At 47.5% G+C, this 22,537-nt stretch overlaps 1 protein-coding gene across 1 annotated transcript in view; it reads right to left on the bottom strand.

The window, feature by feature from the left end:
- Positions 1–20,872, bottom strand: part of LOC138102919 (small conductance calcium-activated potassium channel protein 2-like) — an 827,954-nt gene extending 807,082 nt beyond the window's left edge. Inside the window, exons 1-3 of the mRNA XM_069000710.1 lie at positions 20,856–20,872; positions 9,965–10,970; positions 9,343–9,438 (exon numbers count right to left, since the gene is read on the bottom strand). Of these exons, the coding sequence (XP_068856811.1) occupies positions 9,343–9,438; positions 9,965–10,963 (1,095 nt within the window). The 5' untranslated portion in view covers positions 10,964–10,970; positions 20,856–20,872. The remainder of the gene's footprint in view (positions 1–9,342; positions 9,439–9,964; positions 10,971–20,855) is intronic.
- Positions 20,873–22,537: the final 1,665 nt, after the last annotated feature.

Below are 22,537 nucleotides of genomic sequence, written 5' to 3'. Positions count from 1 at the left end.
GCTTCGAGCCTTCACTACGTTGTAGCCGTGTTTGCCCTGCCTGCCCAGACCTCCGGGGGGTACCCCGTTTGGATACATCGCATCTGCCACCCGGGATTTGTGCTCGTCCCTGCCGCTCCAGCCTGCCGCTCCAGCCTGCCGTTCCAGCCTGCCGTTCCCGAGGGTCCGGCCGGACACCGGGGCCAGCTGCCCAGGGGTTTGTGAAGCCTTTGTTCCATCCTTCCCCGGGACCCTAGGCCACCGGTGCCGCGTGCTCCCCGAGCTCGCTCCGGAGCGCCCCCTGCAGCCGCGGGGAAACCATCGCACCTGCCCTGCTCACCGGGAGCCGCCAGCGCTCCTGCCGGCTGCGACCGGAACTGCACCCAAGGGGAAAGGGCCCGACAGCCGAGAAGGCTGGGACTGGGTTTGTGATTGTTTGCTGTTACTGCCATAGTTATTGTTGTTTGTTTGACTGGTTATATATATAATAGTAAAGAACTGTTATTCCTATTTCCCACATCTTTGCCTAAAAGCCTCCTTGATTTCAAAATTATAATAACTCGGAGGGAAGGGGGTTGCATCTGCCATTCCAAGGGAGGCTTCTGCCTTCCTTAGCAGACACCTGTCTTTCAAAACCAACACAGATCTTGGCGCCCAATGGGGGGCCTGAGGGCATTAAGAGAGAGAGGTGAAAAAGGAATAACAGTTCCTGGATAACTTAATTTTGTGTGCTGGATATAGGAACCTTGCTAGGCAGCACTATGTGGTCTAGTTTACTCTGGTTCGGGTGGCACGTGGTCGTGGCTATATTCTTCCCCTTTGCAGCTCCTTACCTAAACATGGGTCCTCTGACTAAGGCTACCATTGCTGTTATCCAGTTTGCGCTATGGGTCGAGAAGGTGAGGAATTCATGGGTTTTTAACTTCCTCTGGAATGTGGGCATGTGGATAAAGGGCTATCACACACTGAGTGCATGTTTTTGGGGTTATGTTAAAAATGGTACCTTCTGTGAGGAAATGACACCAGGGGAAGCTTTCTCCCAACCCCTCAACCAGTTCTTTGGGCCCACCCCACCAATTTTCGAAGGGTTTAGTTTCCCTCTGAGTACTAACCAACTGGTGCTGGTAGGCCTACTCTATTTAGCACTCAGGGATAAGTTGAGATTGGCTTGGATAACTACCCAGACACCAGCCCCAGAGACTAGAGATCCTACCCCAGAGCAGGATCCTGCCCCAGAACCTGACACGGCCCCAGACACTAGAGATCCTGCCCCAGAGCCTGACCCAACCCCAGAGCCTGACCCAGCCCCAGACACTAGAGATCCTGTCCCACAGCCTGATACCGCCCAGCAGCCCACCTCAGAAATGGACTACCCGAACTGGGTGGGAGTACTGGTGAAGGGGATGCAGGAGGTGCGCCAGGGGATATGCCAATTGCTAAGGGAATACACCTCCTCAGCTAGTGAAAAAACCTCTCCCTGCCCCAAAGAGGGTGAGTCCGATGGTGCAGCAGTGGAACCCACGGATGTTACAACCGTCCAGGTTTCAGCTGAACCACAAGGACAACCACAGCCAGCAGCAGTCGCCCCTGTGCAAAGGAGGAAGTACAAGACCAAATCAGTACGACCAGTTAATGATGATGGGGAACCAGGGCCTTCGCAACCAGCAGGAGAGCCAGAACCAGAAATCATCACTGAGTCCCTGTCGTACGACAGTCTCCGTGGTATGCGAAAAGACATTGTGCCAAGGGGGCGTGAGCCTTATACAACCTGGCTGCTTCGGGTTTGGGACCTTATGGGCACAGGTGTGCAACTGGATAGTGGTGAGGCAAGGTATCTGGGATCGTTGACCCAGGACCCAGGTGTGGACCAGATATTTGTGAGGGAGCCAGGGCCCCTTTCTCTCTGGGACCGGCTCTTAATGAGTGTGAGAGAAAGGTTCATTCACAAAGAAAGAATGCAGGAGTACCATCATAGAATGCAGTGGAAGACACTCGAGGAAGGGATCCAGCAGCTAAGAGAGGTGGCAGTATTAGAGGTACTCTTTGGGAGGGATGGACAGCATGATAATGACCCCGATAAGGTCAGGTGCACAGGACAGATGATGTGGAACCTGGCAAAGCTAGGGCCACTGCTATCTGCCACCTTCATTGCAACGATTGATGCTGACAATAACCGAGAAACAGTGGGCTCTGTTGCCAACAAGCTCAGGAATTATGACAGTATGGTCAATGGTCCGCTGAAAGCTCATGTCTCTGCTGTGGTCCAGGACCTCAAAGAGGAGATGAAGGAGATGAGGGAGGAGATGAGGGAGGAGATGACGAAGGTCAGTGTGGCACCAGTGTGAGTCACAGGCCCCCAAGTCAGAGCCCGTCGTCCCCCAGCTAGAGAGAGGGTACACCCCACGAGCTGAGCTGTGGTTTTTCCTGTGTGAGCATGGGGAAGACATGAGAAGGTGGGATGGGAAACCCACCTCTGTCCTGGCAGCGTGGGTGCGTGAACTCAAGGAGGGAGGCACTAACCGAGGGGGCTCCGCTAAGGTGAAAGTAGCCTCAGCCTCTAGTGACCGAGCTGCCAGGTATTACAGAAGGGAGGATGATATGTCGGATCCCCTTGAAGGGACCTCGAGCATGTACGCCCAGGGAAAGAATGATAACCAGGGCTAGAGGGGGCCTGCCTCTAGCCAGGGAGAGGCACGGGAGAACTGGGTTTTCTGGACGGCGTGGATTCAATGGCCTGGCACATCAGAGCCACAAAAATATGATGCATTGGTTGATACTGGGGCACAGTGTACTTTAATGCCATCGGGACATGTGGGGGCAGAACCTGTATCCATTGCTGGGGTGACTGGGGGATCACAGCAGTTGACCCTTTTGGAAGCTGAGGTGAGCCTGACTGGAAATGAGTGGAAGAGACATCTCATTGTGATTGGCCCAGAGGCCCCGTGTATTCTGGGCATAGACTTCCTCTGGAACGGCTATTACAAAGACCCGAAAAAACTCAGGTGGGCATTTGGGATTGCTGCTGTGGAGGCAGAGGGCATTAGGCAATTGAACACCCTGCCTGGACTATCAGAGAATCCTTCTGCAGTTGGGCTCCTGAAAGTGGAAGAGCAACGAGTGCCAATTGCCACCTCAACAGTGCACCGCCGGCAGTATCGGACAAATCGAGATGCTGTGATCCCCATACACAAGATGATCCGTGAGCTAGAGAGCCAAGGGGTGGTCAGCAAGACCCACTCACCCTTCAACAGCCCCATCTGGCCTGTGCGCAAGTCTGATGGGGAATGGAGATTGACTGCGGACTATCGTGCCTTGAATGAAGTGACTCCACCGCTGAGCGCTGCTGTGCCGGACATGTTGGAGCTCCAGTACGAGCTGGAGTCCAAAGCAGCAAAGTGGTACGCCACTATTGACATTGCCAATGCATTCTTCTCCATTCCTCTGGCAGCAGAGTGCAGGCCTCAGTTTGCCTTCACCTGGAGGGGCGTGCAGTATACCTGGAATCAACTGCCCCAGGGGTGGAAGCACAGTCCCACCATCTGCCATGGACTGATCCAGGCTGCACTGGAAAAGGGTGAGGCCCCAGAATATCTGCAGTACATTGATGACATCATTGTGTGGGAGAACACGGCATCGGAGGTATTTGAGAAAGGAGAGAGGATAATCCAAATTCTCCTGGAAGCTGGTTTCGCCATCAAGAAGAGCAAAGTCAAGGGACCTGCCCGAGAGATCCAGTTCCTGGGAGTAAAGTGGCAAGATGGACGACGTCAGATTCCCTCTGAGGTCATCAATAAGATCACAGCAATGTCTCCACCGACCAACAAGAAGGAAACACAAGCTTTCCTAGGCGCCATAGGTTTCTGGAGGATGCACATTCCTGAGTACAGCCGGATTGTGAGCCCTCTCTACCTGGTTACCCGCAATAAGAACGATTTCCACTGGGGCCCTGAACAGCAGCAAGCCTTCGCCCAGATCAAGCAGGAAATCGCTCACGCCGTAGCCCTTGGCCCAGTAAGGATAGGACCAGAGGTGAAGAACGTGCTCTACTCTGCAGCCGGGAACAAGGGTCTGTCCTGGAGCCTCTGGCAGAAGGTGTCTGGTGAGACTCGTGGCCGACCACTGGGATCTTGGAGCCGAAGCTACAGAGGGTCTGAAGCCAACTACACTCCCACAGAGAAAGAAATCTTGGCAGCTTATGAAGGAGTCCAAGCTGCCTCAGAAGTAATCGGCATAGATGCACAACTCCTCCTGGCACCCCGACTACCGGTGCTGGGGTGGATGTTCAAGGGAAAGGTTCCTTCCACGCATCACGCCACCGACGCTACTTGGAGCAAATGGATCGCCCTCATCACGCAGTGCGCCCGAATTGGAAACCCAAGTCGCCCTGGGATCTTGGAAATATCTACAAACTGGCCAGAAGGTGAGACTTTTGGGTTATCTTCTGAAGAAGAAGAGGAGAAGGTGACGCGTGCCGAAGAAGCCCCACCATATAACGAGCTACCAGAGAGTGAAAGACAATATGCCCTCTCCACTGATGGTTCCTGCCAAATTGTAGGCGCTAGCCGGAAATGGAAAGCCGCTGTATGGAGCCCCACACGACAAGTTGCACAGGCTACGGAAGGAGAAGGTGGATCGAGCCAATTTGCTGAACTCAAAGCTGTTCAATTAGCTCTGGACATAGCTGAAAGAGAGAAGTGGCCAAAGCTCTACCTCTACACTGATTCATGGATGGTAGCCAATGCTCTGTGGGGTTGGCTGGAAAGGTGGAATAAGGCAAACTGGCAGCGCAGAGGAAAACCAATCTGGGCTGCTGAAGAGTGGAAAGGCATTGCCACTCGAGTAGAGAAGCTATCCGTGAAGGTTCGTCATGTAGATGCTCACGTCCCCAAGAGCCGGGCTAATGAAGAACATCGTAATAACAAGCAGATAGATCAGGCTGCGAAAATAGACGTGTCCCAGATAGACTTGGATTGGCAACATAAAGGAGAGTTGTTCCTAGCTCGATGGGCCCATGATGCCTCAGGCCATCAGGGCAGAGGTGCCACCTATAAGCGGGCCCGAGATCAAGGGGTGGATGTAACCATGGACAGTATCTCCCAAGTGATCCATGATTGTGAGACATGCGCTGCGATCAGGCAGGCCAAGCGGGTGAAGCCCCTGTGGTATGGTGGGCGATGGTCCAAATATAAGTATGGGGAGGCCTGGCAGATTGATTACATCACACTGCCTCAAACCTGCCAAGGCAAGCGCTATGTGCTCACGATGGTAGAAACCACCACTGGATGGCTGGAGACTTACCCTGTGCCTCACGCTACTGCCCGGAACACCATCCTGGGCCTTGAAAAGCAAGTCCTTTGGAGGCATGGTACCCCCTGAGAGAATCGAGTCTGACAATGGGACTCATTTCAAGAACAGCCTTATAAACACCTGGGCTAGAGAACATGGCATTGAGTGGGTGTACCACATCCCTTACCATGCACCAGCAGCTGGGAAGGTTGAGTGGTGTAATGGACTGCTTAAAACCACCTTGAAGGCACTGGGTGGGGGAACTTTCAAAAACTGGGAGGTGCATTTAGCAAGAGCCACCTGGTTGGTTAACACCCGAGGCTCCACCAGCTGAGCAGGCCCTGCCCAATCCGAACCCCTACAAAGAACAGACGGGGATAAGGTTCCAGTGGTGCACGTGAGAGGTATGCTTGGAAAAACTGTTTGGGTAAAGTCTGCCTTGAGCAAAGACAAACCCATCCGTGGGGTTGTTTTTGATCAGGGACCAGGTTGTACCTGGTGGGTGATGCAAAGGGATGGAGAGATCCGATGCATACCTCAAGGGGACCTTGTTTTAGGGTGAACTCCCCATGGCTCTGAACTTGTATCAGTATCTGCATGTATATATGTATATAATTCGGGTGATTCATGTATTTATATGGTTAAAAGGGGTAAGTTTCATGTAACATGTTAGTATGGGAAAAAATTTGGGGTGGATAATGTTGGGGTTTTTTAGGAGTTCTAGTTTTTTTTTCTGTTAAAGGAATTTTCCCCCATACTGTTACTAAGACGACAAATCGCTGGGTACTTAAGAAAACAAAGAGCTACCCACTGAGGGTGGGGTGCGCCTGGCTACTCTTTTGTTTCACCTGGGTGTGTGGTCTGGTTTTCCTACGGCCGCTTTTCTTTCAGCTGGAAACAACACCGGGATCCCAAGCCCACCTTCCCTGCCCCGCTTGGAGCCGGATCGTGGCTGCCCTGCCCCGCCACTGCTTCGAGCCTTCACTACATTGTAGCCGTGCTTTCCCTGCCTGCCTAGACCTCCGGGGGGTACCCCGTTTGGATACATTGCATCTGCCACCCGGGATTTGTGCTCGTCCCTGCCGCTCCAGCCTGCCACTCCAGCCTGCCGTTCCAGCCTACCGTTCCCGAGGGTCCGGCCGGACACCGGGGCCAGCTGCCCAGGGGTTTGTGAAGCCTTTGTTCCATCCTTCCCCGGGACCCTAGGCCACCGGTGCCGCGTGCTCCCCGAGCTCGCTCCGGAGCGCCCCCTGCAGCCGCGGGGAAACCATCGCACCTGCCCTGCTCACCGGGAGCCGCCAGCGCTCCTGCCGGCTGCGACCAGAACTGCACCCAAGGGGAAAGGGCCCGACAGCCGAGAAGGCTGGGACTGGGTTTGTGATTGTTTGCTGTTACTGCCATAGTTATTGTTGTTTGTTTGACTGGTTATATATATAATAGTAAAGAACTGTTATTCCTATTTCCCACATCTTTGCCTAAAAGCCTCCTTGATTTCAAAATTATAATAACTCGGAGGGAAGGGGGTTGCATCTGCCATTCCAAGGGAGGCTTCTGCCTTCCTTAGCAGACACCTGTCTTTCAAACCAAGACAGCACATATAAACATACTGTGCTTAAATTAAAAATCTATCCGTTATCTAACATATTAAGGGTGGTACAATGGCCTTTCCTTCCAATAGTGTCCTTGAAAACAAAACTTCCCTTCATTTTCAAGATGAATGACAGACCCCTTTGGAGCTGCAGATTACTCCGAGCTCTAACATGAGTACTGCAGCCTACAGTGGCTCTCAGACAAAACCATAGAGTAGCACTGTTTAACAAAAAGGTATGCTTGTATTCTATACTGTCAGGCAGTGTTGAAAACTACATTAACCTTGATTAAGTCACGTGATTGCACAACTCCTTCCATGTAGTCTCATACAAAAAGGAGTTCTTTTCAATGATCAATTAAAAAAAAATCAGAAACATGACTGAAGCTTTTTAAAAGATTGATTTTTCTGATCCATAACAAACCTCAGAAAGAATGAAAATGTGTATCCAATTAGCTGGAAAAAAAGATGCAAATGTTGGAGTAACTACCTACTGTAAGCTTATGCATACAGAAGCCTAGGAGTATTTGGTTATGTTGTGTTTTGTTTCCTATTTAAAGTTTCTTGAAAATACATAGAATAATTCAAATACTTACAGAAGTTGGGTTTCTTCAACTTTGTTCTTAGTGCCTCAAGCACCACTTATAGCAAGGTACACTGGAGAACAAGGTTTCCACATTGCAGCAGGTACATTTATTTATTTTTACACAAATAAAGAAACCTCTTCATCAGTATTCCAATAGTTTATAGTGATACTCTGTCACCAGACACTTGCTTATTGATTACAATAATATTAAACAGCTGCCCATCTTTGCTATCAATGCAAAGAAACTGGGTTCTGAGACAGAAATAGTATTTTTCATATATGTATGGACTGCAGAACAGGATCCCATTTGGCAGTCTTCAGTAGTGCAATACTTCTCTAACAGTAGTCTAAGGAGGAGACTATGGTGTCCTTTCATATTAGAACTACAGCATAGAAGAAGGGTACTATGCAATTCTCAATTTCTCTTTTTTGCTAATTGCTACTGCTGAAAAACCGTTCTTGCCCTTGAAAACTGTCATTTCTGCCTGTAGCCCAAGGTATCTCTAATTAGACATAGCAAAAACACCAATGTATCTACAAATAAGGTATTTTTCACCTCAAAACTTTGAAAACTCTCTCTTATACATTTCAATTTAACTGAAATGTCAAATTGTAATTTCTTAACTAAAAAGAAATACAACTGAAATTAGAACGAAGTACCTGCGTGAAGTACTAAGGCCTGAACAACAGGCCCTGGGCCAAAGTTGACCTCTAGATTAACCTTCCAACCAAATGTTATATATATATGCTCATTAATGAAGTATTGTTATATGTGTCCATTTATTGGCAAAACATGTATTTACCTTTCCGTATCTAGAAACCAGATAAGGCCACATCTGGCCTAATTAGGGGGGGTATAGGATCAAAGACAACTCCCTTGGTTCCTCCCTGAGCCCTGGCCAGGCTTTGGGAGAAAGCCAACAGGAGAATGAAATTAGAAGTTGTTAGCTTGTTTGTTTAACAGTATAAAAGCTGGGCTACTGTCACAGCAAAGTAGGGGAGCCTCGTGGTCTGCAAGGTGGATGCACCGCAGGATTTCCCAGTTACTGGGTGTGGTTCTCCAGTCCTTCGCTGTGACAGCTTCCCCCACAGTTGATGTTTTGGGGATTTGGACGATGGTAAAGTATTAGGGTAACTGGTGATGTATCTTAATCACTATAGGCAATCTTTTGTAGCAGTGATTATGTGCATTGCTTAGCTCATCCTTCTGTGATTCTTTGCAGTTTTGCATTATAGTAAATTACACTATTCCTTAAGTTGGTGTCTGTGTCCCTACCCACCGGCAAAACACTAGGACAGGACATGTGACAGTATTTTTAGACGTACTCTAAAGCTTTGATCATTAAACTCCCCCTACCTTTAGCCCTACCTGTCTTGACAGCTTTCCTCTGTCACATTTCCTGATGACTGTAATTTCTATGGCATTAAATAAAACAAATCTGACATAAGGTTTCCCCCCTCTTTTTAAATATTTTAGTGTATGCTAGTATCTGAAACAGCAGTGCAGATTACATACCTAGAAGTTACTGATGCCTCTTTCCTAATAATTAGCCCTGCTATCCAGAGAAAATTCACAGCATGACATTTAGTCACTTGGAAATAAGACTGTTGCCCTACATCTGCTATAGAAAACAGCAGGTATGTCATAAAGCGTGCTATAACCTCAGAACTAAGTGATCCTACTAGCATAATCACAGGTAACAGTCCCTAACAGGCAATGCAATCTTATTTCTCTCCAGGGATGAAATACATTCACTGAACTTCAGGAAGCATTAAGTGATTCTTTTTGCTTTCTGAATCAGCAGGAAACACAAAGTACTTACTACAATGAAGCCTTTAGAAAAACTGACTCTGCAACCACAAATATGTAAACACTCAGCAACTCATAAAGTTAATTAATTACCTGAATTTCCCTTGCATGGTATACAATAATGAGCCCAAGCAAGATAATCGTGGAGAGGCTAATAAGGCATTTTAGAGCGAGGGAATACAGAGACTCCTGCAACAGAAAGACACCACTGTCCATCAGAGACCCATACACACGGAATCGTTCCCGCCCCGCCGGGCTCCCCAGCCCCAGTGCGAGCAGCGGAGCCCGAACTGGGAGGGGAGGGAGGATCGCCCCGCCTTAGTGTCGGGGACGTAGGGTGCCTCACGGCGGGGCCAGGGAAGGGGGACACCTCGCCTCACGGTTGCAGAGCCGCGGGGTGAGCATCTCATCTCAGGGCGGAGGACCAGTAGGCCCCACACGGCGGTGCCGGTGGGGTCAGAGCACCCCTCACCTCTCCTCGGGGCAAGGGACGCTTCAGGGCAGGACCGGGCGAGGGCTGAACGGTCCCGCCGCACAAGGATTTGAACGGCTGACAGGAGAGTGCAGCTGGCTGCGGAGCCGCCTTCCCGTGAACCGGAACGGACACGGAGCCCACAGAAGGGGCGGGGCGGGGCGGGGCGGGGCGGGGCGGGGGTTGGGCTGTGTCGACCGCGCCAAGAGCGAGAGGAAGGCGGTCCGACGGCGTGGCAGGTACCTTCGTGTAGGCGCCCCAGGACAGCTCTGTCTCGATCACCATGACTACAATGCCGAACATGCCGAAGATGAGCGCGTAGTCGCTGAGGCGCTTGCGCTTCTCGAAGAGCGCCCGGCGGTGCCCCAGCTTGTAGCCGATGTTCTGGTTCTTCTTCTTGCTGGACTTGCCCCCGCCGTTGTTCGTGCCACCGGAGCCGTAGGGCGCCAGGTTGTTGGAGTTGTTGTGCTCAGGCTTGGAGACCACTATCTCCGGAGCAGGGGCGAGCGGCGGCTGGAGCGGCTGAGACTCGGAGTCAAGCTCGTGCAGGTTCCTGCGGGATGAAAGGTTGCTGAGCGGCCGCATGATGCCGCCGTTGTACCTGCAGCTGCTCATGGCTATTTCGGCGAAGGGATTGCTCTCCCGACGCTGCTGGTAGAGGTGATGGCGAATACTGCTGCTGCTGCCACTGCTGCTGGGACTAGCTGCTTGCTGCTGCTGCTGCAGGCTATGGCACTGCTGGTACTGGGGGTACTGGTGGGGCTGCCTGGACGAGCCGGCATGGCTGGAGGGGGTGAGCTCGCTGACGTTCAACTGGCTACTCTGCCGGGAGGAGGCGGAAGTGGAGAGCGGCGAGGAGTGAGTCCTGAGGGCACCCGAGAGAGGCGAAGAAGGGCAGAGCAGCGAGGGCAGGTTATCCCTCGCTGCTGCTACAGCGGCCCCATAGTAGGTGCAGTTGTTGCACTGGAGGCATAGGGTCTGCTGCTGCTGTGGCTGCTGGAGAAGACTCTGCTTGTCCTGGCCGTGCTGCTGCTGCTGCGAGTAGAAGCCCGTCTGGAACTGCAATGGTGTTCCCATGTCAGAGGCGTTAAAGCCGCAGGAGCACCAGGCGGTGGTGGTGGTGGTACACCCTGCGCAATGCGTTATGGTCGACAGGGGAGAGGCCTGCTGCCTCCACGAAGGGCCCATCCTGGCTTCCGTAGGATTCAGCCGATTGGTCGGGCGGACCAAAACAAGGCGCATCTCGTCGGGGGAGACCGGCTGCTATTGGAGAATGGTTAGAGGAGCAGGGACATGGCTCATTGATAGAATTATTGGATCAATAATCCAACTGTACAAGTAAAAAGGCCTGTGTGAGAAAAATTCTACATGAGACCAATCCCTGTGTGAGACACCAACCTGGGAACCAGAAGGGAGTTTTGAGAGGTGCAGCTGTGCTGATAAGATGGACCATCCCTAAGAAGGGAGGAAGATCTTTGATCTCTCAAGACAAAACATAAACAATAAGAAGCTTGCCAAATGTAGTCTTTTATCTAACCCAATTATGTAGAGGTCAGAATGTGCTTTTATAAGTTTCAACTAATTAAAGAACTGATAAGCTTGTATTCAATACTCTATATAAGTGCCTTTGTATTGCTAATAAACGGAGCTTGCATATATCAATCGTATCGGTTGCCTGCAATGTCTCTCCTCACCTAAGTCGTCGATTCATTTTGCAACATTTGGCGCCTGAACAGGGACTGGGACATCGTTTTCTTGACGAGGTGAGCGGCCGAGAGGCTTCGATAGCAGCGATCGAAAGGCAAAAGATCAGCGGCTGCAGGCAAGCACCTATTCCGTGCCCGGACTGACCTTAACAAGAGGGGTCCGCCTATACGGCTGACAAGGGCTAAACCTGGGAAAAGGCTGCACAACTCCTGTCAACAGGGAAAGCGGTAAGACGCTGAGATTGCGGTAAAGACGCAGATATGGAAACAAAGGTGGCCCTTAATTTATTTTTACGCTTTTTAGAAAAGCGGGGATTTAAGGAGATAAACCTTGGTAAGGAATTAAATGCATTAATAACCTTCGGGGAAAAGCAAGGGTTCTTTAAGGACCCAGGATCACTATTCCACGAACAGCAATGGCAAGAATATGGTGCCTGCCTATGGAATCTTGTTATAGATGACAATAAAGAAGCTAGAAAATTAATGAAGCTATGGAGAGCAGTAAATAATTGTCTTAAGCAGTATCATGTTGAAAAACAGGTAGCAGCAGTTGCTACAGCTCAATTAGAAGGCAAAGACCCTCCACCTGGTATAATGACACTCGGGAGCGATTATGTTCCCACGCCACCGATAGGGTGCCCTGTAGCTGTTAAACCCCTTACAGATCAGACACCGTCTGTTCTACCTATGGCACCCCCGGCAGAAAAGAAAGATGAGTTACCAGAAAGGGACAAAAAGGAGTTAGAACAAGAAGCCGCTAGATGGCGCCAAGAGCTTACTGAAAAGGAAAATTTCAACACATGTAACAGTCTTAAATCGTGAGTTAACCAAATTGACTGGAAAAGAATAGTAAAAACAGCTCTTGAGAATAAAGACTATGAACTGGCAGAAGCGATCAGAGATTCGTTTGCCTTCCCAGTAATATATCAAGCAGGTGATGGGGGAATAGTAGGAGAATATAGTCCTGTAGACTGGAAGCTGTTAACTCAGCTACGAGGTACAGCTAATGAATCAGGGCTCCAGAGTGAACCAGCTAAGCAAATGTTAAACTATGTATGGGGGAGTGAGATTCTTTGCCCAGAAGATATTAAAACTATTGTTAGAATGATTATGACCCCGTCACAAGTTATGCTGTGGCAGGCACACTGGAATCGCCTTTGTGATGCCTCTGCTAATATTCCCCGTGACCTACAAGACCCTTTAAATGGGGTAACAGTGGAGCAGCTTATGGGTGTTGGGCAGTTTGCCAGAGTTGAAATGCAAGTGCAAGTGGGGCCAGAAAGATTATTAGAAGCTATGCGACTTGCACGGCAAGCAATGTCCTATATAAAAACAACACCCCCTCAGCCCTCCTACCTGTCAATTAAGCAAGGAAGGGATGAGTCCTTTTCAAGTTTTGTAGACAGAGTTACTAAGGCTATACACAATTCAGATATACAAGAATATATGAAAGGACCATTATTAAGACAGTGTGTGATGGAGAATTGTAATTCTTTTACTCGAGCCATATTAGTTACACTGCCTGCAGATGCACCGGTAGAGCTGATGCTAGACAAAATGAGCCGAGTGCCAGTAGGGCCACAGGCAATGCTAGTGGAAGCTGTTAAAGAATTAGGGAAAGATCTAGTGCAAGCCCAAAATCAAGCCTTTGCAGCCCTCGCTCCCTTGAGAGGGGCAGAAGCACCAAAAGGCGGGTACTATAACAAGCCTAAAGAAGTCAAGTGCTTCCGATGTGGTCACAAAGGACACCTGAGACGGCAGTGTCAGGTCCAACAAGTATGGTGCCGTAATTGCAATGTCAATAATCACTCCACGGAAGCCTGCCGGAAAAGGTCGGGAAACGGGAGACCGAGCGCAAAGGGTCGCGGCGTGACGACACCAACAGCGGCCCCAGCAGTAGCAATGCCAGCCCCCGCAGCTCCCCACAATCAGCCGAGTGCCTGTGGCCAGCGACCCGAGGAAGCCTCGGCCTGGACCTGGCAACAGCAATAGATGTGACCTTGATTGACGACCGACCCCAGAAGATTCCAACAGGCATCAAAGGGCCCCTAATCATCAATGGGCAGTGCCATGGAGCTCTGCTGTTAGGTCGCTCTTCTAGTAGCATGAAAGGACTTTTTATATTGCCCGGCCTAATTGACAAAGACTATGAAGGAGAAATTTGCATCATGGCTCAAACTCACTTTCCACCTGTGCACATCCCAGCACATAGCAAAATTGCTCAATTAATACCTTTGCCTCACCTGACTGCAGCTATAGCCGAAGAAGCACCGGAGAGGAAAACAGGAAATTTTGGTTCAACTGGGAGTCTTGCTCTTCTTACCCTCCCACTAGCTCGGCGGCCAGTTGCTACTGCCGTGTTCACTCATGGCAGCGATTCCATAACGTTATCTGCTCTCTTGGACTCCGGAGCCAACTTAACAATAGTGGCCAATTCATGCTGGCCTCAGCATTGGCCCCTTCAGTATGCAGCAGGAGGAATCGAGGGGTCGGAGGCACTGCATCAGTACAACGCAGCCGGGATCAAATTAAAATCATACTAGATGGACGCACTGCATCTGTTATAGTCACAGTGATGCCTCTGCCTGAGAAAGTTAACGCTTTAATAGGAAGAGACGTGCTCACCCAGCTAGGTTTTGTGTTAACCACTGAGATGCCTTTTTGATAGCGGCCACTGCACTGACTTTCCCGATAGCCTTGCACTGGCTTACTAATGACTCAGTGTGGATCAAGCAGTGGTCGCTCAAGGAGGAAAGTCTGCAGCAAGCCCATGCACTAGTGCATGAACAGTTAAAACAAGGACACTTGCAACCATCTACGAGCCCATGGAATACTCCCATCTTTGTGATCCAGAAGAAATCAGGAAAATATCGGCTGTTGCATGATTTACGTGCCGTTAATGCACAAATGCAAGCCATGGGGACTCTGCAACCTGGCCTTCCCAATCCTGCAGTTGTACCTGAGAACTGGCATTTACTAATAATGGACCTAAAAAACTGCTTTTTCACTATACCATTGCATCCTAATGACATGCATCGTTTTGCCTTCACCCTCCCTGCTATAAACAGGGAAGGACCTGCGTCTCGATATGAGTGGACAGTGCTTCCCCAAGGAATGAAAAACAGCCCCACCTTGTGTCAGATGTATGTTGATGCTGCACTGAAGCCAGTTCGAATGCAGTGGCCAAAAACCATCATTTATCACTACATGGATGATATCCTTCTCGCTCAGCCAGATCCAATCACTCCCCAACAAGAACTTTTGCTCACCAATCAGCTAAAACAGTATGGCTTGATTGTCGCGCCAGAAAAGGTTCAGCGTACACCTGTTTGGAAGTACTTAGGGTGGAACATCACCGAAACACAAATCAAGCCACAGAAGGTGACAATTCAAACCAATCTCAAGACCCTGCAAGATGCACAAAAGCTCATGGGTGACTTGCAGTGGCTGCGACCAGTCGTAGGCATCAGTAATGAAGACCTAGAGGTACTGAGACCCTTGCTGAGAGGGACTGATCCCTCCTCACCAGTTCAACCCACACCACAGCAAATTAATACTATTCAGCGTATCAGTACTGTTATCGCAGACAGAGCAGTTGATCGTATGGACGCTGATCTTCCAGTCGTCTTTACTGTCCTCCACGGAGAGAGTCAACTTATTGGTGCACTGACTCAGTGCAAAAAGAAAAAGGGGGAGCAAGTTAAGGTACTAGAATGGATGTTCACAAGCCTACAGCCTAAAATAACATTGCAACAGAAAATTGATAATGTGGCGGAATTGATACAGAAAGGCCGCACCCATATAATACAAGTCACTGGGCAAGAGCCAGGAACGATCTACTTGCCAATGAAAAGAACTGAGCTCGAGTGGTACCTACTGAATTCTCAAGCTTTGCAAATTAGCCTGTTAAGCAATGCCCAGCAAATTGAAGTACAATCACTCAAGGCCCCAATACTGAAATGGATGACACAGCATACATGGATTCAGATTCCCAAAAGGAGCAAACAACCACTACAAGAAGCAGTAACAGTGTTCACCGACGCTGGAAAGAAGTCCCGACGAGCAGCTGCGACGTGGCAAGTTCAAGGACAATGGTGCCACCAGATACTAGAGGCTGAACTTGGAGACTCTTTGCAGACCCTTGAATTAGCTGCAGTGGTCTGGGCGTTCAAGCGATGGCTGACTGTTAAGCTCAATGTAGTAACAGACTCATTATATGTTGCTGGCATAGTAGAACAAATAGAGGATGCTAGGATCAAAGATATAAGCAACAGACGCCTGTTTGAACTACTGCGCCAGCTCCAATCAGCCATTGGTCAGAGAATGTGTGCCTACGCTATAATACACATTAGGAGTCATCAATGGTCAGAGGGCCTGGGCGAAGGGAATGCCCATACAGATCAGTTAGTTTCTGTGACAGTGCCATTAAATGAATTTGCAAAAGCACGAGAAGCTCATGGAACATTCCACCAGAATGCCAGAGGTCTTCATAGACAATTTGACATCACCATGGAAGAGGCCAAAGGAATAGTACGGGCATGTCCTACATGCAGCCATCATGGTCCGGGTCTCGGTGTTGGGGTTAATCCCCAAGGCTTAGGCCCGAACGAAATATGGCAAATGGATGACCCATGTTCCTGAGTTTGGCAGACTGAAGTATGTGCATGTCACCATAGACACTTGCAGCAAATTTCTATGGGCATCGGCGCAGACAGGAGAAAAGGCCCTTCATGTGATACGACACCTGACCAGCTGCTTCGCCGTGATGGGCGTACCAGAACAGATCAAAACAGACAATGGTCCCGCTTATAGAAGCGAGCGGCTCCACAAGTTCTGCCAGCAATGGAGTGTGCGGCACGTCACTGGAATCCCTCATGTACCCACAGGGCAAGCTATTGTGGAGCGTGCTAATCAGACACTGAAGTTATATATAGCCAAGTTCAATGACATTCCAGACGTGCAGGAAAAATTAACAAAAGCTTTGTATGTATTAAATTACTTGTGTTTGTTTGGAGATAGTGACGCTGCACCTGCTTACCTTCACAGTGGTATTGCAGAAGCAAGGAGGAAAGTAACAATGCCTTTTTATGTGATGTATAGGCACCCAGCCACAGGGATCTGGCAGGGGCCCGCTGAGGTTCAATATTCAGGTAGGGGTTACATGTGTGTGCTTACCCCAGCAGGACCTCTGTGGGTACCCAGCCGCTGGACTCGTGCTGCGACAGAGCCTGCAGTGAACAGCGCCGACCCTGGATCCTGAAGCGCATCAACGTGAGGAGGAAAGGCTGAAAAGGGCTGTTGTGCCCTATATGTATAGACTGCAAACCTTACTTGGGATAAGAGCTCACTTTTTATCGCCAGAAAGATTAGCAGAGTTGCTTGCATATGATCCATTTGAGCCAGGTATAAATCCTGATTCCCGGTTTAGTAAAAAACAAAGAGATTGTTTTAGCTATGGTAATGTAAACTGTAAAGCTTGGGTTAAAATACTTTGTGGATGTTGTAATAGATGAATTTGGGTATACCAAAAAACCTTAGTCCCTTGCTGCACCAGCTGCTGGCACGACCGAGAAAATTGGTTCCAAGCCTTGGAAAATTACACTGGCTGCTCGGTCGAACAATCCTTGCCTCTAATAGAAAGCATAGCTACACGACGACGCTTGTTGATTGTGTGGCAGTGTCAGCAAGGTATAAGGCGGTTAGAAGAGTTTAAAAGGACCTGCATATTATATTTACAGTGTGGAAAGGAAGTTAGCATCCCTGTTTTACATTAAGTGTTAGAAAATGAGTGGGATGCACAAAACCGCAGGTGGAAAAATATTAAGTTGTCTCAGTCTAATACTCATCGTCGCTAATGCTTGCCTGGTACCCAGCTCCCAAGCATGAGTCCCAGTGCAGCCCAAAACAAATATTTGGGTTACTTTGGCTAACCTAACCAAACAGAGTGCTATTTGCCTATCTCTTTCTTCTCCTGGCAATCCGTTTTCCACTTGTTTAGTAGGATTGCCAACAGATGCTTGGCCATGTCCGACCCGTGCCCCGACCTGTAATGCGACTGATTCGTTTGTCACAGTCAACAATTGGGATCGGTGGGTACCCTACTTACCTATTGCCCCTGCTAAACCGCAAGAGCTAGAATTACTAGGATCTGTAAAAGCAGATGCCTGTGTTGTATTCAATTGGACAAGTGAGTCATGCAAACGAGAAAACTGCAAGATGCCTCCTACTAATGTAAACTCCAGTTTACCAGTGTATCGCAATAGCTCCATTTGGTGTAATTATACTGCTACAAGGCTGTCTGTATCTACTAACTCTCCTTTAGCTTTGCCATCTGGTTGCTTTTTAATTTGCGGTGATCGAGCATGGCCAGGAATCCCTTCTCGCTTAAGAGGGGGACCGTGTACAATTGGCAGGCTGTCATTACTAACACCAAATACATCAACGATATTGCAAATGACTCGACATCACCGAATAAAGCGTATGGCCCATCGGTTTACAGCTGAATGCCGAGATAATGTAAAATTTTGGTCCCCTGCAGCCATAATAAGTGCATCCTTTTTAGCCCCTAGAGTTGCATCTGCTGGAGCCCTTGGTATATTAAACAAACTAGGCTGCTGGCTTGCTAAACAAACTAATGCCACTTCAAAAGCACTATCAGAGCTCTTAGTAGATGTAGATTCAGTGAGGCATGCTACCTTGCAAAATCGAGCTGCAATCGACTTTTTGTTGTTAGCTCATGGACATGGTTGTGAAGATTTTGATGGAATGTGCTGCATGAACTTGTCCGATCACTCCCAATCGATTCACAAGCAGATAAGTGAGTTGCATCGATTAACTACACAATTGCAGAAAAAAGATGGTCTCGGTTTAGATGGATGGTTAAAGTCACTAGGTTTGGGACCATGGCTAGTTTCACTCGTGCAGCATTTAATTACAGTAGGACTAGTAATACTATTAGCAATAGTGTGCTTGCCATGCTTGTGCCAATGCTTGCAAAAAATGATATACAAAGTTACTACATCTGTATCCAATCAAGTATTGCTTGTACAAAAAGAAAAAGGGGGAATTATTGGAGAATGGTTAGAGGAGCAGGGACATGGCTCATTGATAGAATTATTGGATCAATAATCCAACTGTACAAGTAAAAAGGCCTGTGTGAGAAAAATTCTACATGAGACAAATCCCTGTGTGAGAAACCAACCTGGGAACCAGAAGGGAGTTTTGAGAGGTGCAGCTGTGCTGATAAGATGGACCATCCCTAGGAAGGGAGGAAGATCTTTGATCTCTCAAGACAAAACATAAACAATAAGAAGCTTGCCAAATGTAGTCCTTTTATCTAACCCAATTATGTAGAGGTCAGAATGTGCTTTTATAAGTTTCAACTAATTAAAGAACTGATAAGCTTGTATTCAATCCTCTATATAAGTGCCTTTGTATTGCTAATAAACGGAGCTTGCATATATCAGTCGTATCGGTTGCCTGCAATGTCTCTCCTCACCTAAGTCGTCAATTCATTTTGCAACAGGCTGCGGCGTGAGACGGCGGAGAGATTCCCCCATCCGCCCTGCCCCCTCCCGTGCGGGGATCCCGTCTGCTACCACTCCCGCAGGTAAGGGTTACCTTTCACTCCCCGCCCTGCCGCCAGTGTGCCCCACGCCACAGAAAGTTTGCTTCTTCATAGTAAGAGAGATGTTAAATTAAATTGCATCTTTCTATTCTGGTTCATTTATCACTGTCATAGATAGGAAGGTTTACCTCTCTTACTATGAAGAAGCAAATGGTTACCAATTCCTATTTTAGTCCTTGAAACTGTGATGAGATATCCCAATTGTACAATGGAACTTTAATAAAACCTCTGATTAGCTTTAGAACATCCTGTATTATTAGTCTGTCTTCTTGTAGCAAACATGGGAATATTCATTTGTTCACTGGCATAATGAGACTATTGAGCAAGTAGATGAAATATCCAAAAGACGGTAATAGCGCTGTCCTTGCCGAGTTCTACAAATACATAGGCTATCAGCAGTAGATATATTAAAAATTGGATTGGTGACTGATATAGATATATATGAGACAAATGCAATCATTTCCCCATACAGAACACAACAATCACATTTTAGTTTACCAAGATTTTTGAAAGATTGATAATCTTGCATCATCAGAGTAGATGAAATTGTTGAGTTCTAAATAAAACATGCAAATTTACAAATTTCTTAAGAATCTTTCAGGGTAAATTAGATCCTGAGATCTTTATCTTCTGTTAAAGAGGACACTTAAGCAAATATTAAAGACATGACATGAACAGAGAAGGAAGGATGAAAGCTAAGCATATCTAAGTATTTACTTCACCAAACATATATTCTGATAGTACATTTGTGCAGGACTTTTACCTACACAGTGAAAAGAACAAAGGTTCCCTAAGATTTTCATTTTATAAGATCCATGCAATTCAGATGTGTTTGAAAACAGGCAAAATAGGACCACTGAGAAACAATTATGACACCATGTTTTTTCAAAAACATTGGAAGAACTGAAGCTCTGTTAAACAGCATGTTCATTCTTAAAACAAAAAGCTTCCCTTTTTGGTCTTGAGTGCTCAAGAGAAATGACTGCAATAGAGAACATTAGAGGAAAATATATCATGCTGGACACAACAGCCTGAGAGAGGCAAGGCTGCTGCTGCTCCATGTCCCTAGGTCCAAACATGCTCAGAGCACTCATGTGAACAGAGACAGCACCAAAAGCCTCATTCTACTCATACCTGGCCCCTGGATCCCAGTCTCCCCAGGTGCTAGCACCTGGATATATGAGCCCCCGAGGCCCCAGCCCCGCTCCAGTTGCTGGAACAGACCATTGTGCGCATGTGCACGCATAAACACACACACACACACTCACACAAAGCTGGCCGGGGCTTCCCAGGTCCCAGTAGCTGACCCCTCCCAATGCTCTCAGCCTTAGAGATACACAGGTGCCCTCGCACCCAGACGTGGACCTTAGAGACTCACTCACTCACTTGCTCTCAGTCCACTTCACCTACTCCCCCAGCTAGTCCAACTAGATCTTCACTAGTGATCACATTCACTCACACACCTACCTGCACTTGTTCCACTTGCTGGCACCATGGATACACAGGCCCTCTGACTCATGGTCTGACACCAGTTGCTGCACTCAGCCCCCCATGCACACACATACACACAGAATAGAGAGCCCTCCACCAGGAAAGAGTTAGAAAGGAATTTAATTAGAAGATAGGACAGACTGCACTGATCAGGCACAGGGCATAGCCTGATGTCTATATAACTTAGGTTAAAGTAACAAAGTGCTTATATAGCTTGGGTTATAAGATATCTATGTAACCTTAATATCAATATAGCCTAAATCATGACTTTTTATCAATATAACCTGAATAATATCAATATAACCTGAAGCATAGCCTTCTACGCTTATATAACCTGAATCATAGCTTTTGATACCCATATAATCTGATATGAATAACTTTTTATACAATGTAATGGCTAGTAAATAGTTAATTAGTTGCTTATATGCAGAACAGAGAAAAAGAGAAAAAAAGAAAACAAACTTACCAGGTGTATAGTTTTAGAGATAGATAAGTGTAGTACTAATGAGAAATTGGCAAGCCAAAGCCAATTAGCCACAAAACAAAGAATTTAGGCCGGTTAAGACCAGATGGACCAAAGAGCACCGTAACTACACGTGCCCCAAAGACAAAGTTGAAAAGTTCAAGTGCGAAGAAGACTTTAGAAGCCTTCATCAAAGACCCCCGAAGACCCCCGAATTGGGGAAGTGCATGCGCAGTGCAAAGAATTATCTAATAACCATGAGATCATGCTATGTAAATTAGTTCCGGCACGTATGTGATGATGCTGTAATGACATAGCAACATTAAGCAAAATTTACTGTATAAATATACCACAGCACTTGACAAAGGCAGGTGAGTTAGGAGGAAAAATCCATCTCACCACCAGCGCTGCAATAAACAAATACCTGCCCTATAGACATCGATCTATGGGGATTTATTTCCAGCCTATCTTTCGGGCATCAGCCAGACAAGTGTACTGACCAGCAAACTATTTACACGTGACTGGCCCTTTTTATCCCCCTACCCCTCTATTTGTCTACACTTGTTCCTCCCCAAATCACCTAAACCACTCCCTTGTCCTGCCTTTGGTTCCACCCCTAAACATGCCATAGTAAGTTCTGTGCAATCCCATCCCGAACTGCTTTTCCCCTGTATCTCATAAAAAGTCCCACTCCTAGGCAGCAACCTCCCTTAAGTCTGGTGATCTGGTGAGATCTGGTGATTTGGAGAGCCGCTCATATTTCTCGGTGCTTCTTCTAAAATAATCTATGCTGTATAAACATAGAGATTTTAATATTTTGGTCACTCAGAATAATCTACCTATATTTTAGAACCACAATGGTTACTACATTAGTGAGGGTTGTTTGACTGCATACATGCAATATGCACTTGCTTTAAAAGGTACGCTTTGGTTAAAAATTAAGTAAATTAAGTTTTATAGCAGAGCATATTAAAAAACTTGGCTATTCACAGTACTTCATCCAAATTGCTTAAAATGCAAGCCATTCAAGTATGCAGACTTTCAGAGGAAACTGAACTAACTGCTATGCAAGTTCTAGAAATTATACAGATGTAGGTTTTTATCCTAGAAAGGCCTAGCAATTTTTTTCTTCACTATCTGAAAGAAGTTAAAGTTGTAAAGAAACCTTCCATGCTATTAAAGTGCAATACTACATCTGAATTTTCAATCTGCATAGACAGTGCCTCCTGACAAAAAAATACAACTTCTCTTATAATCTCAGATAGTTAACAAGAATGACATAGCTATAAAGTGAATAACTTTTTTTCAAAGCTCTTTCCTTAAAGAATCTCTCCTTAAATAAATGCAGAAAAAAGACTTTATCTGGTTCAGACATTGCTCTAAGGGAGTTGCCATAATGAACTATTCAGTGAGAATTTGGGAGAGAAAGGAAGGTGAAGAGGCAAAATGGTAGCAGGGTGACAAACAAAGATTGCTGTGGAACAGTTTCAGGAAAATGGATCCAGACAAAAACTCAATTACGTAATGAA

This window comes from Aphelocoma coerulescens (genome assembly GCF_041296385.1).
Source record: "Aphelocoma coerulescens isolate FSJ_1873_10779 chromosome W unlocalized genomic scaffold, UR_Acoe_1.0 ChrW_unloc_scaf_5, whole genome shotgun sequence".
Taxonomy (NCBI): Eukaryota; Metazoa; Chordata; class Aves; order Passeriformes; family Corvidae; genus Aphelocoma; species Aphelocoma coerulescens.
This window is presented reverse-complemented; position numbering and strand designations above follow the sequence as displayed.